At 43.6% G+C, this 27,810-nt stretch overlaps 1 protein-coding gene across 1 annotated transcript in view; it reads right to left on the bottom strand.

The window, feature by feature from the left end:
• Window positions 1–27,810, bottom strand: part of SATB2 (SATB homeobox 2) — a gene marked incomplete at its 3' end in the record, with an annotated part of 122,170 nt that overhangs the window by 19,903 nt on the left and 74,457 nt on the right. The window contains exons 7-9 of the mRNA XM_079539136.1: window positions 17,028–17,240; window positions 12,132–12,287; window positions 1,629–1,826 (exon numbers count right to left, since the gene is read on the bottom strand). Coding sequence (XP_079395262.1) covers window positions 1,629–1,826; window positions 12,132–12,287; window positions 17,028–17,240 — 567 coding nt within the window. The remainder of the gene's footprint in view (window positions 1–1,628; window positions 1,827–12,131; window positions 12,288–17,027; window positions 17,241–27,810) is intronic.

Below are 27,810 nucleotides of genomic sequence, written 5' to 3'. Positions count from 1 at the left end.
AAGAGACAAAGGAGACCGAAGTAGGCAGTAATTAATCTTGGTGAGACAAAGGTGTTTTAAGAGGGGCAGGACTACATGGGAAAACCTCCCACCTTTGAGAAAGGTGAATAGATTGTTCGCAACAGTTCTAGCAGCAGCAGAACAAGAGCAGAGACAAAGAGCATAGGCTGAATACCAGGATTCACAGAAAGAGTCACACAGCAGTGCAAGTTGTGACCAAACCATAAGGGGGAGAGAAAAGGTGAGAGGAGGAACCCTGAGACTATCAGAGAGAAACACAGCTGACTGACAATCGTCGCACAATACAATCAGGTGAAATGGCTGTGAGGGCCAGCAGTGACAATGTTCTGCTATGGAAAGCGTTACTCCAGATTTTTTAGATTGAGCATATACATCCCCTTCTCATTCATTTGGTCTCTGCTCCCCAAGTTCTCCTGAGCTTCAACCACTGTCACACATCAGTCCTCCCTACATCATGACTGCTGTCACCTGTCACACTTTTGCCCTCTCTCAACAGTGGCCTTGATTCCGTAACATTCCCTTACTTCCTACCCCATTCTCCAGAAGTACCACTAAAGAATGCTGACAACCTAGATAACATACTTAAAACGAGCAGAACAATAAAAAGCTTTTTCAGAACTGGAGCTGCCACACTGTTCCTGGAGCCGACCCACCCAACAATCTGCCTCTCTGGAAAGTTCTTCCCATTCCTGGCCTTATCCCTTCCTCTACTGTTCACAGGTCTCACTGATTTCATGACATTTGCAAGTGTCTTGTGGAAAGATCCCTGCAGTTGAATAGCAGCATTCATTTTGGTTAATTTTTAAAACAACACCTAACAGAGAGCCTTCAGATCAGCAGCTGCTCTAATGTTTGGCAACATGGCCAAAGTGCAAGTAACACTCACAACCTCTCCTTCCACTATGAAAACAGGTAACTTTTAAATTTTGGGTTCACAAAAATGTGAAGAAAGTATCTCTGAAGTTTTGAAGTCCAGCTCTCACTTCAGACCAGTCCTGAGTCTCTTCTGACCACTACCACACACATTCAGTTTTGTAACGTGCCTCATTAGTTATTAGAGATACCTGTCAGGCTGAGAGAGAAACTACAAACTATGACTGCAGTTGCCTGTTGGACACAGTTAAAGAGCAGGCATCAGAAGAGCTCAGGTTCTGTGAGGAGGAACAACTGACCTAACCCTGCTCCTGCTCCTCTTCCTAACCAGCTGTATGCTTCTCTTGCTGCTGCTGAGGAACACATTTGTGCTCTTCCAAATGCCAGCAGCTTTAGGCAGCTAAATTGCTTCAGTCACAACACAGCTACTGACACGATGGGAGCTCCATAACATCACAGTGCTGACCTTGCAGTTGGTGGTGGCATGATCTGGCACATCTCTCTTCTTGAGCCACCAACACAAACCTGCACGCACTCGCATACACGCTGCAGCATTCACACAGGGAGCTTGCTTATACCTTCAGAGCTGAGGTTTGCATGCAGTCCTACAGGCAGATATAAATTGGTGTGTCTCAACTTGCCAACCACAGGGAAGCTCAAACCAGTTGCTTTTGTCTACTTCCACTGGCTGTTTCCCTGCAAAAACTCCTTGAGAAGGAAGTTAGCACTCTGACCTGTACAGGCTCGGGAGTGAGCTGGACAACATGCTGCATACGCTCACTGTGGTGATGTCTGGACTCCTCCTCATAGATCACATCCCTCTCATGCTGAGGAAGATTCAGGAAGCGGCGAATGGTGCAGAGGTTCTCCCAGAGGGTGCGGTTTTCTGGGCTTGGGTTTTCTTTCCAGCGAAGTAGCTCGCACAGCCAGCCCTGCAACAGGAGGGTCAGCACAGTTAATTCGCTAAGCACTGAGGAACTAGATGTGAACAGAACATCAGCCAGACTTAAAGCAGACTTAAAGAGAGATGCTAGTTGGAAATAATCGTAATTAGGATCAGCTAGTGATCCTAATAATCGAGTTTATAAGTCCTATTTTGTTGAATAGTTAGTTTGAAACTAACTCTGAATTGTCTTTGTGCTAAATGTCCTGTCTTCTCTCACATTTTGCGTGACTGGATCTCAAAAAGTTACCACTGTACTAAATCCTTCTGGACTGCTCCAAAGGGACTGAGAGCTCAGAGCACTGCAGTAGGAAGTGCCAGCACTTCAGGAGATGGAAACAACCCTAAAACACAAAGCCAGGCAGAGGGCAAGGTGGCAGAAGCTGTAAGGTGAGAACAGCCTCACATGCTCTAAGCATGTGTGGGGGTGACCCCACGTCCCCAGCAGTCACCCAGGGATGGGTCTGTTGCTGCTCCTTTGTGGGGGACGCAGCCAGCCCACGTGGGGCTGAGGACAGCAGTGCCTCTCCTGTGCGTGTGCACAAGGAGACAGGATGCAAATGACAGAAAACGAGAAGATAATGCTGAGGATGCTGTCAACACGCCTTAGTGACTCCTGTCAAAATATTTTACCTAGTAGCTCTATAACCCATCATTTTTGAGCTGCAACTCAGCAGTTTGACGCCACTTCAACAGACACCTTACAATACCTAAAAAGTAACTTGATCAACGTTAAAACCGTATAGTACAAGAAGTAGCCAAATTGTGTTTTTCCAAACAGAGACAAGAGCAAGCTGAACAGACAGGTTCATTAGAGGCCCATACAGGACTTTTTTTTATTGCTTTATTGTATCACAACTTGTAAGCCATTGACAACTTCTAACATGCATTATAAACCCTGCATATTATATCATGAGCCGTTGTTTGTCTCACTCTCCACTATGTCTTCTGCCTTCACCCCCCAAAAAAGGCAAGATTTGATTATCTCCGCTGCATCAGCCAAGACAGCAACACCAGCTGTTCTCATTGTGCAGCCTCTTCCTCGCGGCCTACATGTTAATAACCTGATCATTCCATTTTCTCCTTCAACTGCCGGCTGCAGCACAGCGAAGAGACAAAAACCCAGGCCCATCTGCAGCAGCTGTAGGCACTGAACTGTGAAGCCACTAGGGATTTATAAACTAATCTGTAACACAACACTGCCTTGTTTTTACAAGTGAGAGGCCACATTTGTGCAGACCTGATCTTTTCTTGCAATAAACTAAGAGGGCTGGGGGGTAGTGGGGCAAGGATGAAAACAAGATATCTAATCATTTACTTAAGGGAAAGAAAAAAAAATCTATATTTTTCCAAGTACTTTGACTAGTCTTTGGGTAATCTCTCAGCCAGGTGATGCCTGCATTTCAATTCAGTTTGACCACATCTCTTGCCCTCAGCACTCCTCAATCCCCTTCCTCAGCTTAGAAATCCCCATAAACTTTCATTTGGAAAAAATAAAGGGGAAAAAATCTCACAGTTCCACGGTGAGTTCTCGGGGGCTTCGCCATACAAAGGAAATAATTTTTGAGATGGAAAACAAACCATCTGTGGAAAAAACAAACTCGTGTTTCTCCCTGCTTTTCACTGACCTGAGTAAGTTTCCACCAGAACTGTTTCAAACGTTTCATGCAGGTATGTTTAATACGTCCCCAGGGATGCCATAGCACCTGGACCAATCCTTCAGCAGCAGATAAAGGCAAAGCCCTGTACCTGCTGGAGCCGAGCCCAGCACAGGCCAGGCCTGCGGCAGAACGGCTCTCCCTCTCCCAAGGGCCATGGACTGCCCAGCTCCTCAGTGGAGGAGGCTCCACTCCCTAGAGCTGGCCCAGCCAGCCCAACAGCAAGGGCTGCATCTTGATTTATCTGTCCCGTTATAATCGGCGCTCATTACAGTCACTTAGAGCAACACTACAGGCCTCATTATGGACAACGCACTCGCTGCCATTAGTCTTTAAGAAGGGTAGCGCTCAATTTGCCTGGCAACATGCGAGGTCCTGACCTTGGAGCTATTAGGGAAAAGATTAGACTGCAGTGTGACCATGTGTGCAGACATGAGCAAACGAAATTAATTTCTGGCAAAGGCAGGCACCAGGCAAAGACACCGTCATCCTGAGGACACCTGAGAACTTCTCAATTCCCCGAAGGAGATAAGCTAATGGCACGTTTAAAGGAGCCTGGTTCTGAAGGTGAAGCACATCCATGGTATTTAGAGAGATATTAATCCAGTTTCCCCACAAAGTATTTGCTTGGCTGATCAGATTAAGGGATCTAGCCTTCAACAGCACACCCCCACCACAGCAGGCCCCAAGAAATCTGTGATACTTCACAGCCTCAGACATATTGCACCATGTGTACCCAGCTGCTACAATAATTAGCTTATGAATGTATCAGCTGGTTCTGTGATTTTTATAAATAATAACTAACCTACAGAGCAGAAAGATTTTCATGAGCCTAATATTAGCAAGAAATTGCAAGGTGCGCCTAACTCTGAATTGTCTTTGTGCTAAATGCCCTGTCTTCTCTCACATTTTGTGCGACTGGATCTCCCCAATGCCATTTATAAATATTTATTTTTCCACCAGTAACAGCAATGTATTTGTGGCAGCTTTCTTCACAACAGCTATCGTTCACTCACCCCCACACATAGATGCACGTACCCACCACGTGCGTGTGCATGCCTATCTGCATCACATCTCTCCTTTCACTGCTCTTTTCCTACCTTTCTCTGTATTTATTTGAGTACCCATTCTCTCATCCCTCCATTCAAGACTCCATCCATTTTCGGGGCCGCTTACTAGGTGATAGCTTGGGTTAGTATGTGAGAAAACACGGCACTGCAGCGTACTCGCATGTTCTTTATGATCGCAAGTAACCGCCTTCCCCACATACAGATGAAAAGTCTGCATTGGATTCTTTAATTATTTATTTAAATAATCTTATCACGCCATCCAAGAAAGTTTTGCAGTACCAGGCAAAAAAAAAAAAGTGTAAATGTCAAATAAAACAGTGACAGATGACAGTATTCTCTATTGAATAGCACCGTTTCTTCGTGCATGTTCAATGAGAACTCATGAATTATTAATACACAAATCCCCTTTTTCTGTTAAAAAAAAATCAACTTGGGGTTTTTTGGTCGCAATTTTTTTATTTTCTCTTATTTATTTCTTTGGGTCTGTGTACGTTACACAGCGCTTTCCAGAAGAATTAAGAAATGCTAACATACAGAAGTCTTGGAGCTACAGCCATTTACAGCAAATCTTCATCTATAGCTGCATTTATTGGCACAAAGAAGGAAAAGTAAAGAACAAGATGCTATCTTGCCACCTTTTCCCTTGCTCATCCACAACATCTGAGCTCATTTTATTACAAGTAAATTCAACTTACGCGAACATATTCTAAAAACCTAACAAATAACACATCCTTCCCCAGAGCTGCGATACGCTGCGTTTCCGATCGTGCTTCCCCTGCACATCACAAGTCTCACAACACAGCACAACCAGCCCCTTGTGTGCCACAGTTACCAGGAGGGTTTGATGCGTCAGTATGGGTGGCATAATCCAGCCCTTTCTGTCAGCATCTAAGGTTCTTAAATGGGAGTGTCTTCCATTAAAAATAAGAGGAGGAAAAACAGCACAATTAAAGATGCTTTTGGCTCTATAGTCAGGCACACCCAGTGCTTGTGGTTACAAGGAATTCTACTCAGAACTTCCTTCATTTCACCCCAAAACTTGTAGAGGCATCAAGAACGCAGCCCAAATCAGCTCACTAAGGAGAGCTGCAGAGAAGTGTCAGCCTTTATTTCTGTTGCTCTTGTGAGACAAGATAAACATCTTCTAAGCATTTTATTTGATAAAACAAATAATATCACATTAATTTCCTATTTTTGACCTCTCTCTCTGTCTCAAAATCAAATACATTTCCACATAGCTAAGCAAACATCAACAAATATCTGCAGGAAGCCATCCATTCCCATTGTGCTTTTATGCTGTTAAAGAAACAGCGTGCTTACTACATCAAGGCATTAGCCCTGGCACACCAAAACCCCCTTGAGGGACAGTTATGTGGTGCAACAGTCACAAGCCATATTCTCTTCTTATTTATCCTGAGCCGTTTTATTACAGCCTGACCCTTTCACTTTTGCTAGTCTTATCCTAGAGCAGGGGAGGTTGCTGTGGCACTCAGAGTTACCAGGCTACCACGAGATCAGGTTTTCCAGCACTCAAAGAACGTATGCACAAGCATACTGCAGATGGTGATCAACCTATGGTCAATCAAGGACCAAATTTCTGATTGAAGTACAAGTACATGGGAAAAGTTCAGAACAAGTTAGTTGGGGTTACAGGCCAGTACTCACGCTTCTAGCAGCATCTTTACTCAGAGCCATGGAAGATGGAAGTAGCTGTGCGTCCATGGGGCTCATTCACAAGCAGCCCATCTGCCTGGACTGTGAGAAACCTCCAGCCTAGATAAAGCTAACTAAACAAATCTCGTGCTTCCCTGCATTCAAATTGAAATTACTACTAATAATATAGTTGGTTTTCTCTACTGACATTTTCTAGGGTCTCCCATGAAAGTATGAGCAGGCAAATGAAGTGTTTTTAGTAAGAGTGATTCAGGAATAAATCTCAAAAATAAATGTAAAAGGCCATTTCCTCACCCGCATCATCAGTGCAGAAAATGTCAACATATGTGACAAAAGGAAAAAAAGCAGCAATGATCAGCATTAGTCTTGAAAGATTAGAAAAGAAATGATGCATTATCCAGAGAAAGTTCCCTTTCTACACAGGATCACAGGGAGTCCTCTGGTCAAACTTTCTCAGCCTCTTCCCTCTGCTCAGTTTGGGACTCTGCAGCGTGAAATGAGCAGATAATATTCAGCTCTTGTTCCTTAGTCGCCAAACTCTCTTTCCATGAATCCAATAAGTGTCTATTAAAATAAATAAACCCCCTAATGATTCAAGATAACCTAATCAAGAAAGCTGAAATGGATAAAAGACTAACTGTAATGGAGAGTTCTGTCATGGCTTCAATGAATTCTTGATGAGGGCTGGGGGGAGGGGGACTAAACCTGAGAAGCCTTACTGGGAGCATTTTGGTACAGTTCAAGGTTAGTCACTCGATAGCTTCAATTTTCTGTATCATGCGGTACTTTTCATCCTACAAAAATTTAAGGAAAAACACAAAGCACTTCCATTAGGCCTAGTTTCTCCTTAGTCTCATAAAACAAGAAATAATACAAAAAAAATGAAGTACACGAACCCTGACATCTTGGACCCATGGGAACACCAAGTCTGCTTACACCTCTTGGGCTCAGAGGGAAGGATGCTGTTCGCTGAAAATACTTCCAGTGTGCCAAATTCAGACAGGCTTCTCTCTGCACTCGAAAGGTAGTGCAGGCTCATAGCTAGGGCAAGCAGCCGGCCAGCAGCTCCCAAGTCTGTCAATGGCTTCCTGAGCAAAGTTCCAGCTCCACAAGTGACCATGCTTTGCCCAGAGGCTGAGAAAGGCGCTGTTGTAGAAGCTGTAGTGGATACCCAAATACACTTCAGAGAAATTTTAAGTTCAGTCATGGAGAGAAATGTCTTTCTGTACTTCCTGCATATGTAACAAGAGCATTAAACTATCAATACAACAGATAAGTCCTAGCTGTACAGACACACAAGCATAAAGGCACTGAGGTGCTGTAGCAGGAAGAAATGCTGTATATGCATAAACTACATGCACCTTCACAACCAGCTGTCTTTTTCTAGTTGTCATTCATTGTCACTGGAAGCTAAATAGTTCAAGGGCACAGGAAATACCTATTCTAAGCTAAAAGGAGGAGGAAAGGCATTCCATCATACTGAAAAAGGGGATATAAGTTGGGAGGGACAGACGGTAAAGGATAAAACCTGCCTCAGAGGGTGACTGCTCATCTCTCACAGTACTTGTGCCTTCTGCTCAGAGCAAGAACAGTGTGATGGTGGTGGCTGAGGGGCTGGGAGCAATACAGTGTGAGCTCCTACTGTGGGGCTCCAACCTGTCCTTGGCCAGAGAACAGGCTCCAAGACTAGCGCCTGGGATCTCACAAGGAAAAGTCAGGAAAAAGAGAAGGAATGACAAAAAAGTATTTCTGTCCCCAGCCCCACATATCTCTTAACTTGAAGGACCTCAACTTTTCTGTCCCCAGCACTTGAATTTATTTTTGATTTGTTTATTTTTAAATGAGGCAAAGATAAGAACTGGAGACTGAACTTTGCCAGCTTAACTTTTTTTTTTTTTCAAAAGCTGCTCAAAGGGTTCTCTCTTACTTTACTGTGGTATAACTAAAACAAATCTAGTCCCTTGGGGAAGAATTTCAGTTGCTGGTATTGGCTTTCTGTTTTTACTGAACTAGTGATGCTGGAGGTCAGATCCTTCCATCTGCAACACCACTCCTCCACAGCCCAGGTTGATTACAGAGAGACTCCTGCCCTGGGAGAGCTGTAGGAAGTTCAGCCTCTCACATTCATACAATCTTTACCCTCTCTCAGCAAGGGCTCCAGTCAGATATTCCCACTGTTTGTTATCAAAACAAAAGTGACTATTTATTATGAACAGATCTATATTCCTAAACTTGCTTTACACAGCACAGCTTCACCTAGGACCCCACTAGTTGAGGTCAGAGGGGTGACCTTGCTACATAGTGTTATGGAAGCACTGACACAAGATGACGGGGAAATGGTTTTCCCCAAACTTGACCCATAGACAAGCTGCAGAACTGGACACAGAAACCAGAGGTCTGTCGGAACTGTCCTGACAGTTGGTTCAAACTTGCAGCAATCCAAGGTCAAAGTCGTTGCCTGTCCCACTGCCCCATTCTAGAGGCACACTGGCCACCCCAATCTCTCCAAGATGGCACGCAGGTAACTCCATGTGATTTAAATATAACCAGGGGATTCTGAAGCACAGATAAAAGGCCAAATCCAGTGTTCAGAAACACTCTCAATGTGATACTACAGGTCCCAGATTTAGTCATTTAAGGGACAAAGATCACTAGCATGCAGTATTCCCAGAGAAGCATGCTGTCCAGTGGGTGCCTCACTAACAGCTGGCATCTGGAATGGGATGACAGCTTTGGAGGCTGAGTTTGAAGGGTGCTGTGCACTTCAGCTCCTGCTGAGGATAAAGGGATGCACAGCACTTCTCAAATAAGACAAAAAATATCTAGATATAGATATGTCACATGGAATAAAATACATATTAATGAAAATATTTTGACATTGACAAATGAGTCGATGTCTAAAATGAATGGCTTGAGACCCTTATGAATTTTGAGCCCCTAAAAGGAGAATCTTGCATACTACCTCGATATTTCCATGTGGTCCTGCATACTGCATGCATGTTGACTTGTGAGGTCCACAGTCTGTACCCTCAGTTTCTATCAATGGCCCTTTGCTTTCACTGTTGAACCAATAATCTGCCACGACTTAAGAATAAAGATGGCTACTTGTTAAATTAGAAGTCAGATAAGTCTACCAGTAGATGATGCCACTTGCAATAACTGCTCTCACTGGGTACTGCTCTTCCTGTATGAAGACAGGAGATGAAATGAGGCCTCCATTGGCTCTGGATTCCCTCTTGGGTACACGGCATACAGCCCCACACATATAAAGTGTCAGAACAGCCCTGTCGGAGATTCACTGGCTGCTAAAACTGTGAAGATCTCACAGCACCGTGGATTGCTGTTGACAGAAAAGCAGTGCCCAACACAACACATGCCTTGTTAGCAAACTGGAAGCCTCTCAGTTGTCTGGGGTGAGGGAATAATAGAGGAAGCCAGTGCAATGCAAACCAGGCCTGTGGAGAACAGCAAGTGAACAAACCTTGGCGAAGAGTCCAAGCAAACCCTCAGACTAGCTCTTTTTTCCCCCTCTTTCAAACTCTTTCTTTTGTAAATATGAACACTTTTCAGTGTGCGCATCCCACCATGTAACTGAGCTGGTGAAATCAGCACCACTGTCATCAGGAGAGCCTGCAACTGGCACAGCAGACCTGTACAAAGCAATGGGAAAGCCCCACAGCTAGTATTTAGGTAAGCTGACACTGACTTTTCCACCATGTCACGGCACCTCCCCTGCATAAAAAGCCATGTCCTTACTTCCAGCACTACACTGCCCTGGGGGCACAAGGACAGCTGCAGCACAGCACAGGCACACCCAGTCAGGCCCAGGGCTGGGCCACACAGGTGAGTTTTGGAGCTGGGGAGCCGTGTACCACTAGGCTTTGTGGCTGTAGCTTCTCTGTTCCTGCCTTCCAGTTCCCTCACAAACCACTTTCATGCTCCAGCAGAGAGCTATGACATCTCAGCATGGCAAATGCTGGGTCATCCCAGGGAGCCAGTATTGCTTTGGCAGGACTGTGAAACAAAAGAAACATCAGCCTGAGAAATGCTTCTTTATTTGCCTCTGTTGAAGAAACAAAACCTTTATGGGCAGTAACTTTGCTTTAAACAATAACATGTGTGGATCCTGTGCTTATCCTTTTGCATCTGGCTTCCAAAATCTGCCCTGTTCTTTTTCCACGTGAAAGACTATAAAGCTTATTTTTGTTTTGGTGCTAGTGTGCATCACTGCCAGAGAAACTGGCACACACTGAAGCTAGTGAGCCACCCAAATTACTGTTGGGTGGTTCAGTCCCTCTCTATTTCAAGAAGCCTCTGGGTATAATGACAGGAAGCTTACAAGCAATTTCAAGCCAAACTTCAGAGAAGCTGGCATTCAGTTTGTGCTACACGCTGCTTATTAAAAGCTGTCCAGTCCGGATTCTGGGTGGAACTTTGATATCTGCATGGAGTAAAGAATAAGGGGCACGTTTGCAAAATCAATTGTGCAGTTTTTATATTTACTGCACGTTTACCACATATGTCATTTATTACACAGTGGAAAACCGTTAAATGCACAGTAGTTGTGCCAAGTGGCATTATGCTTTTAACAGCTTTATTCGTTTAACAGCTCCAGTTCTCATTATATTTTGCCATGTGGTACATGAGATTTTTATGCATTTAACAGTTTAAGAGGGTTCCATGGTATTTTCCTTTCATGTATTTCATACTGTGCCTGGGATTTTGTTGGGGGGCTGAGGGTTTGTGGACTGTAACCCCTGTACTTAGACAAGATAAAGCAAAAGGCAAAGAAAATTAACAATTAAACAAGGAAGGAAAAAATGGATCAGACCTCCAAACGTGTGGGCACAAATACCTGCAACAAGGACAAGGCTCTCCCATGGGCTTCGATAGCCTTTGATGCTTTGTTTATATGCCTTTCAACTTCTTATTTTACATCTATTTTAATGACTACAATATTGCTTTCCTTCACAGAGGGAAAAAAATGTATTTAGTAGAGTACATGCACCTAGATATTTCTAACCCTTCCACAAAGAGGCATTGGTGCATTCCTGTATGCATACCGATGCCCTCTCCTAGCACAACTGAGTAATTTCATTCAGGATCAGAAGCAGCTCTTCTCGCACAGAGTAATCAATCGGTTCCAATGGAGACCATTGGAACCATGGAACCATCATCTGCTTGCGGTCCTTCCTACAAAAAATGCTGTCCTCCTTTCCACAAAATTCATACTGATACATTATATTTTTTTAAACAGTTGGATGAAATTTTTAAATTAATGGATTCTCTTCAAGAATTTCACTCCAGCCTAGGTTTGCCCACATGTATTTTTTACATCCACGGTGAAAATTAATCCAGGAGAACACACTGCAGTGCCCTCTCATCTTTTTTGTAAAAATGATTGGATTTGATGTGAATTGTTCACATGGCAATACTGCATGCAGCACATACAACCTGAGGAGAAAAAAAAAAAGGAAACACCTTCCTAACATGCAGTTTCCCCATCATCTTCCTTCCATTAATTACTTAAGAAAGCAGTATTTTTACCTGCAAAACAAGAAGGGCATCATCATTTTGGAAGGTCCTTGTCCTACTAATAGATGTGTAAGTTCTATGCTACAAGTGGGAAAAGACACGTGTGTTTGTACAAAATGGGGAGGAAAGCTCAGCTGCTAGCCGGTCCTTTTTTCAGTCTATTTTAAAAGGAAAAAGGAAACCACTTAAGCAGGCAAATGCCAGAAACACGACAGGTTCCCCAGAGATGAAGGTTATTATTATTGTATGAACAGATGTATTTTTATTGGTGGGAGTAGAATATAGGTCTAGCTCCAACCCCAAAGTTGGCTTTAAAAACAAAACCCCAAAAAGAACGAAATCCCCTCTACCACTCACCTGACTTTTATTGGCAGCCACCTTGGCAAACAGAGCTTGAGATACCTTGGCCCTTTTCATCTCCTGTTGGATCTCGTCATAAATGGCAGCTGTGATGTTGACGTTGGCGCCGTCCGCCTTAATGGGGAGGTCTGTTGTTGGTGTCGAGGTTTTGGCCTACCAAGAGACCATGAAAATAATAATTAAAAAAGTGCTGCTTTCAGCCCAGCCATCTGTGCAGAAATTATCAAAGGATTTCAGTCAGCTGATGCCAAACTGCATTAGCTACAGAGGGACACTTCCTGTCCATTATTCTAATCAGGTTAATTGTGATTGGAAATAATTGCAGTGCATTCCTATAGGACATACAAGGCCCTGTCAACTCCCCCCTCTCCCTCTCCCAGCATGTTTATTGAGCAGCTCAACAACACGATAGGTAGCTGGGCGCTCGGCTGCAGGCAGCCGCTAAAGTTTGCTCTGCCAGCTAGCTGCCACGGCACTGACACCAGCCTCTACCTTCTTCCCCCTCTTCAAAAGTGTCCTACACCTTGGAGGAAGAGACAATTCTCCCAGAAAAAATGAGTAAATGGGTAGAGGTCTCTAAATAATAAATTATTACTCAATTTAATGCACTCCCTCAAGTCTCTCTCATCCTTTATTAAAACTATACGTATGTCATTTGAGTATGTATGGTTTCCCAGCCTTATCATCATTATGCTGGCCAGACAGCCACCTAATTTCACCTAGGAAATCAGTGGAAATGAAAAAAAAAAAAAATCATTTCATAAAGCTGGGCTTTGGCATGCCTTTGATGTGCTGCCCTCATTCTCCTAAACTCATATTGAGATTTTGTGTATTCCACTGCACTCCTTTTAATTGAATGATTTCCCATCAGCTTCTGTGACAAATGAAGGACAATAAGAGAGCTGCCAGTACCTTCTCCAGGCTGGACTACCCTTGCAAGGCTGCTATCAGTACAATGCTGTAGGCTTCTATGAGATTTTTATTTTAAAGCTCCTCAGCCTTGGCTGCCCTCAGACGGTGGAGGCAGGTGAGGGACAGGAGGCAGCGCTCACAGCACCAGCAGCCTCTTGGAGCTCAGATCTCACCTGCCAGGGCTGATACTTGAAATCCTACATCTTTCTAAGGAAATACATAGGTTACTCACATAAAATCCCCATTTTCTCTTGAGATGTGAAAGTCTTAAGAAACAAACTAAGCTAAGTCACAAAGCTCACATTTTCATAGAGATGCAAACCTCCCGTAAACCCTGGTGATATTCAGTCATCTGGTCCAATCATAAGCCTTTTCAGCTGGCTCCTGCCATTGTACCAGATTTGAAGGCTGCTACATCTAATATCAATTTTTAACTAGGTAGACATGGCCAAATGCCTCTTTGTTAATGAGAAGGTTAACTAGGCAAAACCAAGCCTTCTGAACTTCGTTATGCTTTCCTCCAAATCTTCTTGTGCCTAACATCTTTTCTATTCCAAGGCCCACATTAATAACGGAGACAAAATTCAATCAAGACAACAATCTAATCACTCTTCCTACTGCTTGCAGATAAAGCCTTCATCAACCTGTATCTCCTCTCTTTCTGAAGCCAGTCTGAGGATCAGGAGATCACTGTGCACAATCCGCACAGTGCTGCATGGCACAGCGGCCAACTGAATGTGTGCACCCTGCTCAGCAAGGGCCCCCTACAGCTTTGTGCTTCCTTGGCTTGTTTCCTGGCTGTTCCAACACAACAGCACTCTCAGAACAGGACCCATAGAGAAAGGGCTGGAGATTTCTGCATCTCTGCATTAAGACTAGGGCAGTAGGAGCACAGTTGTGGCAGACCGGGGCCTCTGGTGCTCTGGCACCACTGGAGGCCAAGGCCAAACTCATCCACAGGCCCTGACCATGAGTGGGTACAGCCCCATGGATGGACTGACAGGGACAACGAGCTCCAAAATTCAATCCTCAGGGATAGACAAGAGACAGGACAGTTGTGAGGAACACAGGAAAGCAACGAAGAGATCATGGGAAAGGAAGAGGATTGTCCAAATCTGTCAGGATTCATTTAGTGGAGCTTAACTGAAGACACTGCAGCGCTGCGAAGGGTATAAAGAAAGTCTTCCCAGGCAATGGAGCCTTTGATTAGCACAGCAGCTGAAGTCACCAAGGCCTGGAAGGTGAGGCCTGAGGTTCTGAGAACAAAATTAGCATATAAAGGAAAGTTTCAAAACACATCTTGTCCTGCACAGATCTCCTGCACTGCCAGCTCCACAGCCAGAACTCAGAAGCCAGCCTGCCCACTGCACCCTGAAAGCCAGGCTCTTTTTTATTTAAGCATCAGAATAGGTAGGACAGGTGCTAAACAGAAATATCAGAAGCAAGTGTTTAAAGCCAGAGGCCTGGATTCAAAATTGATCTTCATATTAGCAAGAAGTTTGCATTACTGAAATGTCTGAATCTCAAATGGTGAAAAAAAGAGAAAGAAAACAAAAAAAGAAAAGGGTTTGTAATCACAATGCTGGAGTGCTGAAATCCCAGCAGTTAGTGCTGGTCTTCGACAGAGAAAAGAGAGTTGGCAACATGTATGCAATAGCCTTTAAAAGCTCAGAACCTCTTCCCCCAAGCACCTGCATCCTCTTGCTAGATGGATCTACTGCTCTCACCTCCGCACCGGTGCTAGATCACATCTGTCTGTGCTCGGGGAATACCCTGAGGGGCTTTGGGTTCCAGAGCGACGGAGTCAAGCTAGGACTCCTTGTGCTCATGAGCCCACCTCCACGGCTGTCCCATCGCTTAACCATGCTCTATCCAGCACGCTAAAAAAAATCATTTCCAGAAGTACTGCCTCAAGAGATTGGTATCTATGGAAACCATGTTTCAAAATGACATTAAATCAACTTCTTCAGCACTGTAACATAATTCTTGAAAGGCCAGTATAGTTCCTCCTCACTGGTTAGCACTGCTATCCCCCAAAGCACCATTATCTGGGGTATACAACATATTTTCCTGGGGAGGCAATGTTTCAGAATGGCTGCATGGTATATGAACAGGAACTTGTCTCATCAGGACTAATACCAGGCATATGGGGAAGCACAGTAGCCGAGCTGCCTGCCCAGGAGCTGGGAAGCAGCCTAATTTGCAGAGGTGTCCAAGTTGTCAAAACAGCACCTGTGCTGACTGGTGCTGGCCCTCAGAGGACTGGGGAAATTTTATCCAGTGGGCACAAGACAAGCACTGGGTACAGAAAGGTTTCTGCACTGCTTTTGGTGATTAAAAAATCTCACAATATTCTACCAAATTCTTCAAGAAAATAAGGGACAGGCGAGCTGCTACATATTTCTAGAGTATGGTTTTCTAACAATGCTTCACTCTTAAAAAGAAGAGCAAAATTTTCCTTACTTAAAGCTGTCACTAGAACACAGGGAAGATTTCTTATTTTGACAGAGGAAAGAGACAGAGTGACAGATCTGACAGAGAGCTGATTTTTATTTTCACCAGACTGCATCTAACTCACCCATTTCTTTCTGGTTTTTTTTTTTTTTTTTAATTATTATTATTCTATTCAAGTTATGAAATCTATTGCACTAAATATTAGCAGTAGTAAGCTAATTCTTTCATGAAAATATAAATGCAGAAAGAGTTTACACTATTTAGATGTTAAAACAGTTCTCTTCAGAATTTTGCTTTCACAGAAAGATAACTAAAAACAGTTATGAGTTATGCAACAATGAATTTTGTGTATTACAAAAATTCAGCATTCAATTCCGCTTGGCAAGATGTGCTTGCTTTCAGTGAAAGCAGTTCTTTACATCATGTGTAGCAGTAGAGCCCACCCAAACACGTGAACTGAGCTCAACAGTTTCTACAAAATCAGCACACGTTAAGGACGATCTACGTGCCTTTAACCCCCTGCTCCAAGACTCTTATTTTTAGCAGCTGCAGCTCCAGTATTCAGGATGAGAATTGCTCAGTAATACTATAAGCATGGTTATGACATGCACAGCCTGAGCGAGCACTCAGAGACTCTGCAGACTGCATGACTGTGGAAGTACCCGAGCAGGAGGGTTACAAAGGCCTGTTTATGACAGATGAAGAGAAGTGCTAGACCGAGCTGTCACACCTGCACAATTAGAAATTTCAAACTCAAGTTACACAAATGTCATGACAAGACATTTAATTGTTGTCTCTGTGCAATCACCTTTTCCCTTTTGGAGTGTATGTCTGGAACAGCAAGAAGCCTGGCTGAAGGGTGATACACTATGACAGGGTAGTACCTGCATGTTCATTCTTAGCGCAAAGGAACTGCTTATGTAGAGAAGTGGATAGGAACAGAATGTTAATAAACCTGATTCGTTAAGTTTACTGGTTTAGAGCTTCAAAGCATCATCTCCTGCCCCAGCACTGTGCCATCTGTACTTTCTGTACTTCAAATAATTACTAGTGTAAACTAACTAAAGGATTGTCATTTCGTAGGCAGAGTGCACTGATTTCTAACTCACTGTTGGCTCCTAATCACTGCATGTTTTTGACTGCAACATATATGAATCTCTCCACAAGCTCAGAAATTTCCTGTGTTCTGTAGAACATCACAGAGCACTAAGACAAAAAGTTCTGTACATAATCTTTCTGTAACACAGTCTAAAATACTCTTATCTGGAAAGCCCGCAAGCAACCATTCAGGGACTAAAATCAAATACTCTTTTTTGCATTTATGGCATTGATCAAAGCTAGAATCATCACTAAGTCTTGTTTCAATTCAATAAACACCTCTTAACAGCCTCTCCAAGTACTTATAAAAGGATTCCCACAACTCACCTGAGCAAAGGAAGCAACATACAAGGGAAGGGCAGAGAAAACCTCCTTCCCTGGACTAACATTAGCACAGGACCACATAACAAACAAAGGATCACATCTTACCTGGGGAGTTCTAGAGGAGCTTGGGCTGCTGGCTGCTGAAGACACCATGCTCACATTAGGGTTCATGCTTCTCTCTCTCTCATCCTGATAGATTCGATCCCGTTCCGAGTCCGGCAAGTTGAGGAAATTCTGCATCGCCCTTAAGTTTACCAGGAGGGACTGGGAAGCTGTCCTAGGGTCTTCTTCTTTACGCAGGATCTCAGACAACAAGCCCTGGTTAAAAAAATTTATAAGTCCAGTCACATGGTGGTATTTTAAATTTGTTTAGAAAAACTGAGAGCCTACATCAGAATCTCATAGCCTCTTCCACAGGGGCTATTTTGTAGGAAAGCGCTTGTCTCGTGAGGACTGGAGTTTATTTTGCAACTGTCCTATTCTGGCACTGTAATAAGCATATAAATAAGCATGTGAGCATAGAAATCCTGGATATGAAGGCAGGTGCACTGGGTAGAAGAAACTGCAGTTACCACCAGGTGCTTGCAGCAAATATTTTAGGAGCTGTTAGATGTCTCCCTCTCCCTCTCTCTCTGTCTTGTCTTGATGCTGGGAATGCTTGGCAGGCCTGTTCATCTTTGACAAATCTGCCAAGTTTGGTATATTTAGTTTTGACATTTAAACAGTGCAGGAGGTTTATAAAGAAAAACATTTGGTTGGGTTTGATGTTATAGTCCGTTCATTTTGGTTTGGACCCTTGTTTCTGAGAGGAGAAAATGCAGTAAATAATAAAGCCTTAGAATACAGCTCTAGGGATTTAACCCATTCTTTTATGCCTTATTTGAAAACACCATGGGCTTCTTGCTGCAACAACAAATTAACACTATATTCACCTAATTTTAACAAAAACCATTCTGCCAGGAGGTAACCAGCACAAAATCAAAAAAGAGAAAAAAGAAAAAAGAGATGGAGAGAGAGAGGAAAATAGCATTAAATGAAGCTTAAGTCTAATGATGAGATTAAAGTAATGCATAACTGCAAGCACAGCTTATGTGGAAGTCAGGGCACAATATACAGGCCTGGGGGGCCTACACTAACCACTAGAGCAAAGCACGTTCCACCCACGCTCCAGAGGCACCCACCACATCCCCACTTCACAAGAAGCCATTTCACTCCCAGAAGCGATAAAGTCCCCTCCTGAGCCAAGTGCTCACATACGCTGCTGTACAATGAAGCGGTGCCACAAGCCCCAGGCCACCATGGGAGCTGCGGCCTTCAGCCACAAAGGGGACACAGGGCCCCACTGCGATCCAGCCACAGCTGCTGACGTGAATGTTTTGCACCACTACTGCACAGTCGTGACAGGCAAGCTGCCTCACCAGCACTTCTTTCTCGTAAGGAAAACGTTACCGGAAAACAGCCACCCAGTCAAAACCCTGTAACGTTCAGCCTATTTTCTTCCATACCAGAGTCTCCCCCCCAAAGATTTGCTAAAACCCCGGTCATACAGTTGAGTAATGTGCAAATGCCAACACTGTTGCTATTTAGTGATCTTACTGAACAGAATTCCTGACAAAACAGACAGGCAAACAAGTGTCTGTATCTACTTTTATCTGTCACCTGCTACTGAACATCCACGTTAAAAGACATACGCACAAGCTGTGCTTCAGCAGTATGGATGCCTGAAGTGCTTGAAACAAGCTCCAAAGGTAACCTGTAGGTAGGCTAGACACAGCTCACCTTTTCAGCTCCTAATCTACATGACAAAGACAGGAGTCCCTGCAGACCCCAGATGGCCCAGTCTGGGCCTGAAGGCATGGCGAGACCCTCAGACCAGGAACGGGAGCAGGAGGCTGCAGGGAGGCGGGCAGGTGGAGCAGGCCTGCACGGGCGCCATCAGGCCCTGGCATTGCTTCTGTCACTCTGCAGCCCTGACAAAGCCACGAGCTCGCACCCAGATTCCTTCTCAGAGTTTACCACCCCTCAGGGAAAGTAGGGATCTTCTGTAAAAAGAATTCCAAAGTTTGCCAGACTCACGCGCTGCACAGTAACAGAAACAGGACGCTTCAGAAAGCTGAGCCTGTGACTTGAGGCATTCCAAGATCAATACAGCATGTCCCTATTATAATTTCCCCTTAAAGTCAGTGGAAAATTCTCCGAAGGCAGTAAACAAATATCAATTCCACAGATTCTCCAAATTTTTAATTTTCTAGGTCTTAAAGGATATGTAACTTTTGTTTCCCCTTTGGGTCAGCTTCCAAAAATTAATGGGGTTGTGGAAAAAAAGGCACCTGAAAGCTTCTGGAGCTGACTCTAAGACCGCTTTTTCTCCTCCCATCTTAGCCTGGCTAAATTTATGGTTCAATTTCAAAAATGGAGAGCATATGTGAAAGCATGCCAGCAATTACTTTTCGCAGTCATCGACTCCGTATGTAAATCAGGGGCACAGGTACACGTGGCTCAGTCATGGCACTGACAAGGTATCTTACTGCCTGAGACACCAGCTCTGGGCTCGGGGGCTCCAATCAGAAATGGCACATCGTGGGAGAGAGTCGACGGTTCTGACTTGAGTTTGTGCCTCATGTTTCTATGAAGATCTCATCCTTTACAGAGACATAGCAATATTGCACACATCTCAGTCACCAGACCCTAGAACACCACATCAGTGGCCACTGGGCCCTGCCCCAGTGCTCATTCCGAGCCTGCAGCTAGCAAATCTGGCTGCAACAAGTGCCTGCGGCTCAATTATAGTAGGCAAAGCCACTTTGACAGCTCCAGAGCCATGTCGACAGCAGGACATATAACAAGAAAACCAACTTAGACGGAAAAATCTCCTGTCCTCCTGCAACTAAAGATAAACAGTGCTGGTAAACAAAAGCGCTTAGATAGCTGAGCGGTAGAGTAGAACAATAAATTTAAGTGTCTTGAGAGCAATAATGTTTACAATAATATAATTCTGAGCTACTGAAGTATACACAAACTAACCAGAGAGCAACAATATAAAAATAAAGTGATATTAAATAATCCGTTCAGCCTTTTTGTCACCTGCAACAAATTAGGCTTTCAATATGCAAAACATCTTCCTTCCAGAAAAACAAATGATCATGATTTCATTTAATTGTAATTTAATGAGGCATAATTTATTTTTTAAAGCGATATACACCAGGTGTGTGGTGAGGAAACTGGCCCAGCCAGACAACCCCACTGTTTCTATTTTTGAGAGAACCCTAAAGCCAGCCAGAGAATGTTTTCATTTCTGCAAATTGTATTTCTGCTGGAGGGGCTGAGGGGGGGGAACCCACAGCACTCATACTTTTGTTATAAAATTCCATGGGCTAAATTAGCTCATTCCGACTTACTTACATCTCATGCTAAAATAAATAAATAAACAAATAAATAAAACTGGCAGTCTGCAGAGCAATCAACTCTGCAAACCTAAGAGACTCAGGGACTAGAAAGTCTAGTACTGATTTTAAGTGACCAAACAGGTCTCCTTTACCAAACACAGCTTTTAGGATGAATTTCAAGTTAGGTAGCTTATTAAAATCTTTGCTTTTCCACTCCTGGGCATCATTTTTAAGCCAGTTACTGAAAAGGCAGTAGATGAAAAGTTGAACAGTTGCACAGGCTCTGCTGAGCTGTGCTATCCAAGCATCCCAAGAGAAAGACTCTGCATAAGCACATTTTGGTTTGTGCTTGGAACTGATGCTATTTTTTAAATTTCACACTGGATCCCTAATTGACTTAAAAAAAAAAAAAAAAAAAAAAAACTAGCCAGAAGTGGAGAAAGGAGCGCATGTCCAGTCAAAATAAAAAAGTCTTTGGAGCTATTTAAGGTAGGAGCAATTTTGACTTTTTTTTTTTCTCTTTTTTTCAAACAAGTGAAATCTAATCTTTCAAAAACAATTCAGCAAAGTCACTATCTTGGGGGTTTGCCCTGCACTCATCCAATGAAATCCATTTGTGAACTCATTTTTTTCCCAGATACAGGATTTCCAGGACAAACACGTCAAACCTCACAAAGAAACTTTTTCAAGCAACTTCTGAAAGAAAATGCACTACAATGAGAGTAAATGTTATTCAGGCCAATTCCTCGATCTGAAGGACCGACTAACCAGCCTTTGAGACCAACACAAAGGCTCGACCAAAGCCCATGGAAGGCAAGCAAAGTCTTTCTGCCTTCTTCCCAAAGAGCTTTGATTCAGGTTTGTAAAGGCATAAATGAGGTCTCAGTGGGACAGCAGACTGCACTACCAATGACCTAAGGAAGGACAGTTTTGCAACCAAGGCTTTTCAAAAGTAGTCTGGATCAGGTTAAGGAGGTCATGCTGGAACACAGCCCAGACACCGATGTCCTCAGGACAGAGGAGGGTGAGGGCCATCAGGCAGCTGGGGACTCACAGCACTGGCCAGGACCTCACGCACATCAAGTTCAGAGCCTCAGCTTGGAGCAGCACTCTGCTTCACCCACACCTCAGCAATGTGGCCACAAGAGCAGGCACAGCTTTAAAAAGGTTCAGAACAAGGCTTGGGACAACTGAAACACTGGCCAGGGCAAAAACCTGAATAAACCCCACTAATGCACTAAACCTCAGCTTGTATGTTCTGTAGATTATATGCACACAAAGGACTAAAAAAGCATAAACACTTTCTTCATACTGTCAGTTAATCTGTGCCTATCCATACTTAAGCTACTGCCAAGAGCAACAGTGAAAATGCTGAAAAATTTTGTTTCTGTAGTACTCAAAGCACAAACAGCACACGTAACCAGCCATCTCAAAAGAAAAGCTATTCTGCTTCCCTTCAGGTATAGATGTGATTGATGAGGATCAGAAATCATAGGTGTTTATTCAAGTCAGAATCTGAATCTTCATGACCCGTGCAATAAGCCTGTCCCCTCTCAGCATCCTCATTCGGTATGAAAGGTCTGTTTCCAGCATGTGAAGGCAGCACACCTGAGAGCCTCTGGTTAGCTAGTCCTTCCTAGTGACCTACACAGAAATCTCACGTCAGTACGCAACAAGAAGCTTGGTTTGGCCAGGCAGGAATGAATGACTGTATTTAAAGTTGCCTCCTGTTTGCAGCTGAAAGCTGAGGTTGAAGGTCAGTCTGTGGAGCTCTGCAGAAGCACCAACTTCTCATCACCCTTCCAGGAAATGAAGCAGTTCTATCTGCCATGTTTTTCTTGTGCCAGGGCAAACTTTTACCATGATATCTCTTTGCCTCTTGGCTTTAACTAGAGGCTTCAGCTTCGACCTCCAGTATTGTTTTCTAGGCGGAATAAGACGCATTAATCATTTTTTAAGAGAGAAATCTTTGCCTCTAAGTATGCAGGACTCAACCAAGTCTACAGGAAGCACTTGCTTCTTAGGAATCTAGCTCATTTTCAGACATAGCTTTGCCTCCATTCCCTTGCATCTCTTCCTAACTTCATCTAGGATATAAAGCAGAAGTGCTGGAAGTTGCTTAGAAATGCTTATCCTGGCAATGTGTCCAGTCCAATTTTGTGCAGCAAAATTAGTTTAGATAATCAGTGGAAAATTTCAAGTTGTTAGCCAAACCAAGCACCTTCAGATCTATCCTGTCACAGTTTCCATCACGCAAAACTGCATTTGCACCCGTTTCCTTGACCACCTCTTTCTGTCTCAACATGCAAAGCATCTGCATGCAATGCTCTTGTCCATTTACATGAGCTACAGAAGTCAAAGGACTGTGCTGTTTTCCACCAGTGTGAACAGGAAATCAGGTGTCTCCTAACACCCTCAGTACAGCTGAATGCATTGCATCAGTCTCTCATTAAAAAAAAAAAATTTAAAAATCTCCTGATCCTTAGATTCACTGCCTACAGCCAAAGTATGAATCTCGTTCTTAAACTCATTTAACTAATGCTAAAATACATACATCTCAGGAGAGAGCTGCTTAGGCACGCAGCATTTAGAGGCTGATTTGAATAAAACTTATACAGGATCCAACTATGACAATTTGATTTTTATTATTAAAAATGAAGTGTTTAAATTCTCAAAGAAAATGCCTTTATTGCATTAGTTTAATAAAGTCTCTTTTTTATTACCGTATTTCTTTTTATTAGGGAAGACAAGATGCGCGTCTTGAGCTGAATGTGGATGCATGGAGAAAAGCAGGCAGAGAAGGACCCACCACCTGCAGCCACGCGGTGCCACCATTTATAAGGTGCACGTCAAACCTCTGTACTGAAACAAGCTGGGAAGCGAGCAGGACACAGCACTCGAGCACGCTGTACAGCCGTGCGCTCGCTCCCAGGCTCAGGGCTCCTGTGCCTCAGCTGAGCAGGCAGCAGCCGCCCCCGACAAGCACACATTCTGAAAGCCTGACTCACGTGCTGCTTAAGATCTTTTCATTCAGCTTATTGAATACAATTAACTTAATTGAAACTGAAATTTTGGGCAGTGCAAAAACCAACGGTTGGAACAAATATCCCATGTACTAAAAATCTGCAATTTATTAAATTAAGCACTTCCCTTACAGACTGCCTTCTTTCCTGGGACTATAACAGAACGCTGCTTGTGCCACATTACACAGAAGAATAAAACAAGGAGACAGCATGAAACGGTTTCATGCAATAACAGAGTTTTCTATGGGGAAAAACACAACAAAAATTCCCCCCTCAAAAAAACAAAACCAGAACCCTCACTAATTGAAAGTCTGTGCACAATGGAACAGACACCATAGCAATGAAAGCAGCTTGAATGTCTCACCAGATAGTAGGCAGAGAACGAAAGCTGCTCATCTTTCTCTCACTTAAGTCAAAGGAAGAATTATTTGCAAGAGGAATTCTGTCCAGGATTTGGCTCGCAAGAAAGCAGAGGTGGAAGTTCCAGCTATTTCAACAGAGCATATTTCTAATCTTAAAAAGCCTGTTAAAGGTCCCAGTTCTGCTCCCACTCCAGTCTGGGGGAATTTTGCCAAAGAAAGCAGAATTAGGCACGAATGAAGAGTTGCCAACGCTTCCCTGTTTGCCTCCAAAGATTTTCTTTGGAGTTTTCTCACCAACCTCTCCGTTTGCCCTCAGAGCCTCCAAGCCCCCCCACACCTGACTTGCTGCATCTTTGCACACCAAGCAGCATTACTGTCCCCTTTCTCATGGCAGGAGCCTGGACATACCCACAGTCACACCAGGAGCTGGGGCACCCAGAACTGAACCTACACCTCAGCCCACTGCTGCAGTCAAAGCATGGCAGAATCCCTCAAACAAGATGAATCCATTTGTTTTATTTCGTTATAAATATCACTACATCTGAGGGTGTAAAAGTAGAGTTTCCCCCTTCCTGTTCTGTTACTTGATTGTACCCAAAAAGCACAAGTCACAGGAGCTGACCTGCCTTCCGGTCTATATGTTAGAAAATGCTTCCTCGTTGCTAACTATTGAGAGAGAAAAGGAACAGAAAGCTAGATGCAGCCAACTTTCTTTGGGAAAAGAGTTACATGCATCCCAAACATGCCTGCTCCTCCAGCTCTCTGTATCTGGCACCACAACTGTTTCATTCAAAAAGCCTCAGGTTCACAGATATTCCCAGTTTGCGAGGCTGTTCAGTAAAACAAGCACTGGCCATTCGCCCAAACATTTTACTAGTTTTGGCTATTATGTCAAAACATTGGCAAAAAAAGATGCGTAAAAAAAAAAAAAAGATATAAACAGAAAACACTCAGTCTATAGGCTTTTCAGTCGATGGGGTACTCCCAAAGCAGAGAAAAGCGGTTCCCTGATCCAGTGACTTAGGGCGTCTGGACCCTTACAAAAACAGCCTGACCATCCTCCCCTGTCTGAAACTGCAGCAATGAGGGATGCCCAGAAAGCAGGCACAAGTGGAAAACAAGTTAATTTTTCTCATGCAAAGCAGGATTCAAATCTTCTGGTTTAAAACTACAGATTTTGAAGAGCAGAGATTACTTCAGTAACTTCTGATTCGCTAAAAGAAACCACAACAACAACCATTTCAGAGAAGGACAGGGTGAACTCAAAAGAGCATTTTCATGCACTCCCTTTAAACAAGTCCTCTCTTACCTCTGTATCCATCACCACATGACCACTTAGCAATACACTACAACTCGTGATACCACCAGCTTTGGTGATATCAGCCCTTTCAGTTGCAACTTGGGTGCTGCATTAGGAGACACTATGGCACAAGAGGGAGGGAGTACATTGACTCTCCCCAGAGGATGCTGAAAAATCCCGTGTGTATTCTCCTCCAGGAGCAAGTCCATAGTCTTAGAAGTAATTACATGAGCAAGAAACCACATCTCTTGCCCCAACAATGCTGCTGAACACCTTCACTATAACCAGTTTCCTTCACTGCCTCGACCCACACCCACTCCCTTGCCTGTATGACTGAGGGTCCCCAGGGCCACCGTGGAGGGAAGGAAATGATGGCAGCTAAATGCAGGCCAGGAATACAAGCAGCCTTTGTGCTCTGTCCTATCTACCTGCATCTTCCAAGTTCAACTGGGCCCTAACCTGCAGCACAACAGTCCCAGTACCACTCCTTAGGCTACAAAACCACACTGACAAATTTGAATAGCACCTCACCACAGTTCACATAGGAGGACCATGCCTGTAGTCCAGAAATGCAGTGCTACTGGCATCTGTGAGGATGTACAAAGCCTATGAGGATGTCTTTCCAACACACACCATTCATAGGTGACACAAACAATGCTAGTGGGCACAATCATTTTAAATGTTTTGAAGGTTATGTAGGAGTTTCTCCCTTGTTGGGAATAATGCCATTAAAAACCTTCAAAAACTGAATTCTCTGTAGGGGTTGAAGAACTCTCTTCCAACTGTCCCAAACCACTGAATAAATAAGCATTTAGATTCTGCAACAGGGTGAATTAAAACTGCGACATTGATTCTCTAGCAATAAAGGAAAAAGAAGACACAGAGAGGCACCAAGCATCAATTATTTGCACTTTGAGGGTTTCTGATATCCAACTTCAAATAAATCTCAAAATGTTCATTTTGGAACTTTCTGTTTGAAAGAAACCCTCTTTGTGGTCAACAGAGCCAGAGCCAATTCCTAGCCAAGCATGCTGTGCTGCAGTCCCGGGCACAGAGCAAGTACTGAGCTTCCCACCTCAGTGGGACTGCAGTGGCAGGTTTGTGTCCTAGGAAATGCGCAGCATTTGTGACAGAAACCAAAGCACTTTATTTTCACATGTGCAGACAACAGCATGGCCACAGGCATAAGGAAATAGCGTGTCTGAAACTATGACTTTCCAATTTTTAGAGGAAGGTTTGGATGTCTTACAAATCATGCAACTGTACCTCTCCATCTTCTGACCATCCTCCTTTCCCACACACATACACGCATACATACATGTGTCAGCCATTTGTTCCAATGGATTTAGCCTAGTTTGGATCAAAGCTTCCTCTACTTCATTTAACAGATTTGCTCAGATGGAAGGTCTCGGGGGAGAAATAATGTTCATAAGAAGGGGTTTTTCAGCATTGAGTATGTAGGTCATTGGACTTGAAAATAAATTAGAGAATAGTTTATCTATTAAGCAAGTCTCACAGTACATATTTCATGAAGCTATACTTAATTATAGGCTAACGTGTGCTGCAGAACTACCATGAAGAAGGATTAAGCAGCGGCCCATAACGCAGTGATTAATACAGTCATTAGCTGGCTGGCACACAGCATCTATTCTTTGATATCATAATGAGAAATAACAGGGCTTCAGTTTCTAATCCAAATATTTCTAGAGAGAAATGCACAGATCCCTGTGTCTCCTGACAGGACTCAGAAAGGAGAATGAAAGGAGGTGAAAGCAGAACTTTCACATCAGGAAGTTCCACTTCTCCCCCCCATGGATGTTTGGGATTATCCCACGTTTTCTACAGTGCAGTGCAAAGCTGACTGCTTGAGCACCTCTTCTTACTACTTGGGGTAACAGTCTCTGGCCTGAGGGGAGACCGATTTGAGTTGAAAGTGAAAGCTAAGGACAGTAATGCATAAATATGCAACTACACTATTTTGCTGCAGTGATAGGTCATAAGGATGTAATGCACTGCATGTAAGGTTCACTGGTCTTTTAGACCACTGAAGCACAGCTCTGAGATGAGCAACACTTTTATGGATGTTTGAGACTAGCCTGTTCTGGAATCACTGTCACAGGCTGTACAGGTACATTCATAGGTATGATGGAAGACTAAGAAGTAGACAATTTCTTTCCTTTTATATAAAAATGTGTCTGATAACTTGCAATGAAGCAATCTTTTTTTCCCTCAAGTGAAATCTAGAGAAGTTTGTGCAGTCTGAGACAAATATCAGCAGGACAGAAGGAAAGACAAAATCAGTGATTCTAATACCCCAAGAATTACACACTATTTTGTATACCAGTCTCAAGTGTAAACTGGTTGGAGGACAGAGCATTACATCCCATTTCCTGGTGCAGTCCTGTCCAGCAGAGGTGCTCTGACACCTTCCCAAAGGACATCACATTGGCCTGTCAACTCAGGGCTGCTCAGGTCTGTGCTCCCAGTGAGTGAGCTCAGTCTGAACAGTTAGACACTTGTGAAGTACTGAACCACAGAGACATTGCCACAGCTCCCAGCAGCAGCGCAGTACTTTCTTCACTGTGGTGTGCAGGACAACAGCCTGCAGTTCCTGCACTGGCTCGGTGCAGGACAAATAGGCCAAATAAACAATAACAACAAAAACATATTACAGCTTCTTTAGTCCGTATTCGGATAATTTCCATCACAGCTGCTATTAAACACCATAGATAGATGAAAAACTGTAAAATCACTAAAAAAGAGCAGAGTAGTCTCTCAAAAACGCCTGCTTTTTCACTGCTGTCTTCAGAAGTCAAG

The sequence above is a fragment of the Tetrao urogallus genome, assembly GCF_951394365.1.
Source record: "Tetrao urogallus genome assembly, chromosome: 8".
In the NCBI taxonomy this organism is placed as follows: Eukaryota; Metazoa; Chordata; class Aves; order Galliformes; family Phasianidae; genus Tetrao; species Tetrao urogallus.
This window is presented reverse-complemented; position numbering and strand designations above follow the sequence as displayed.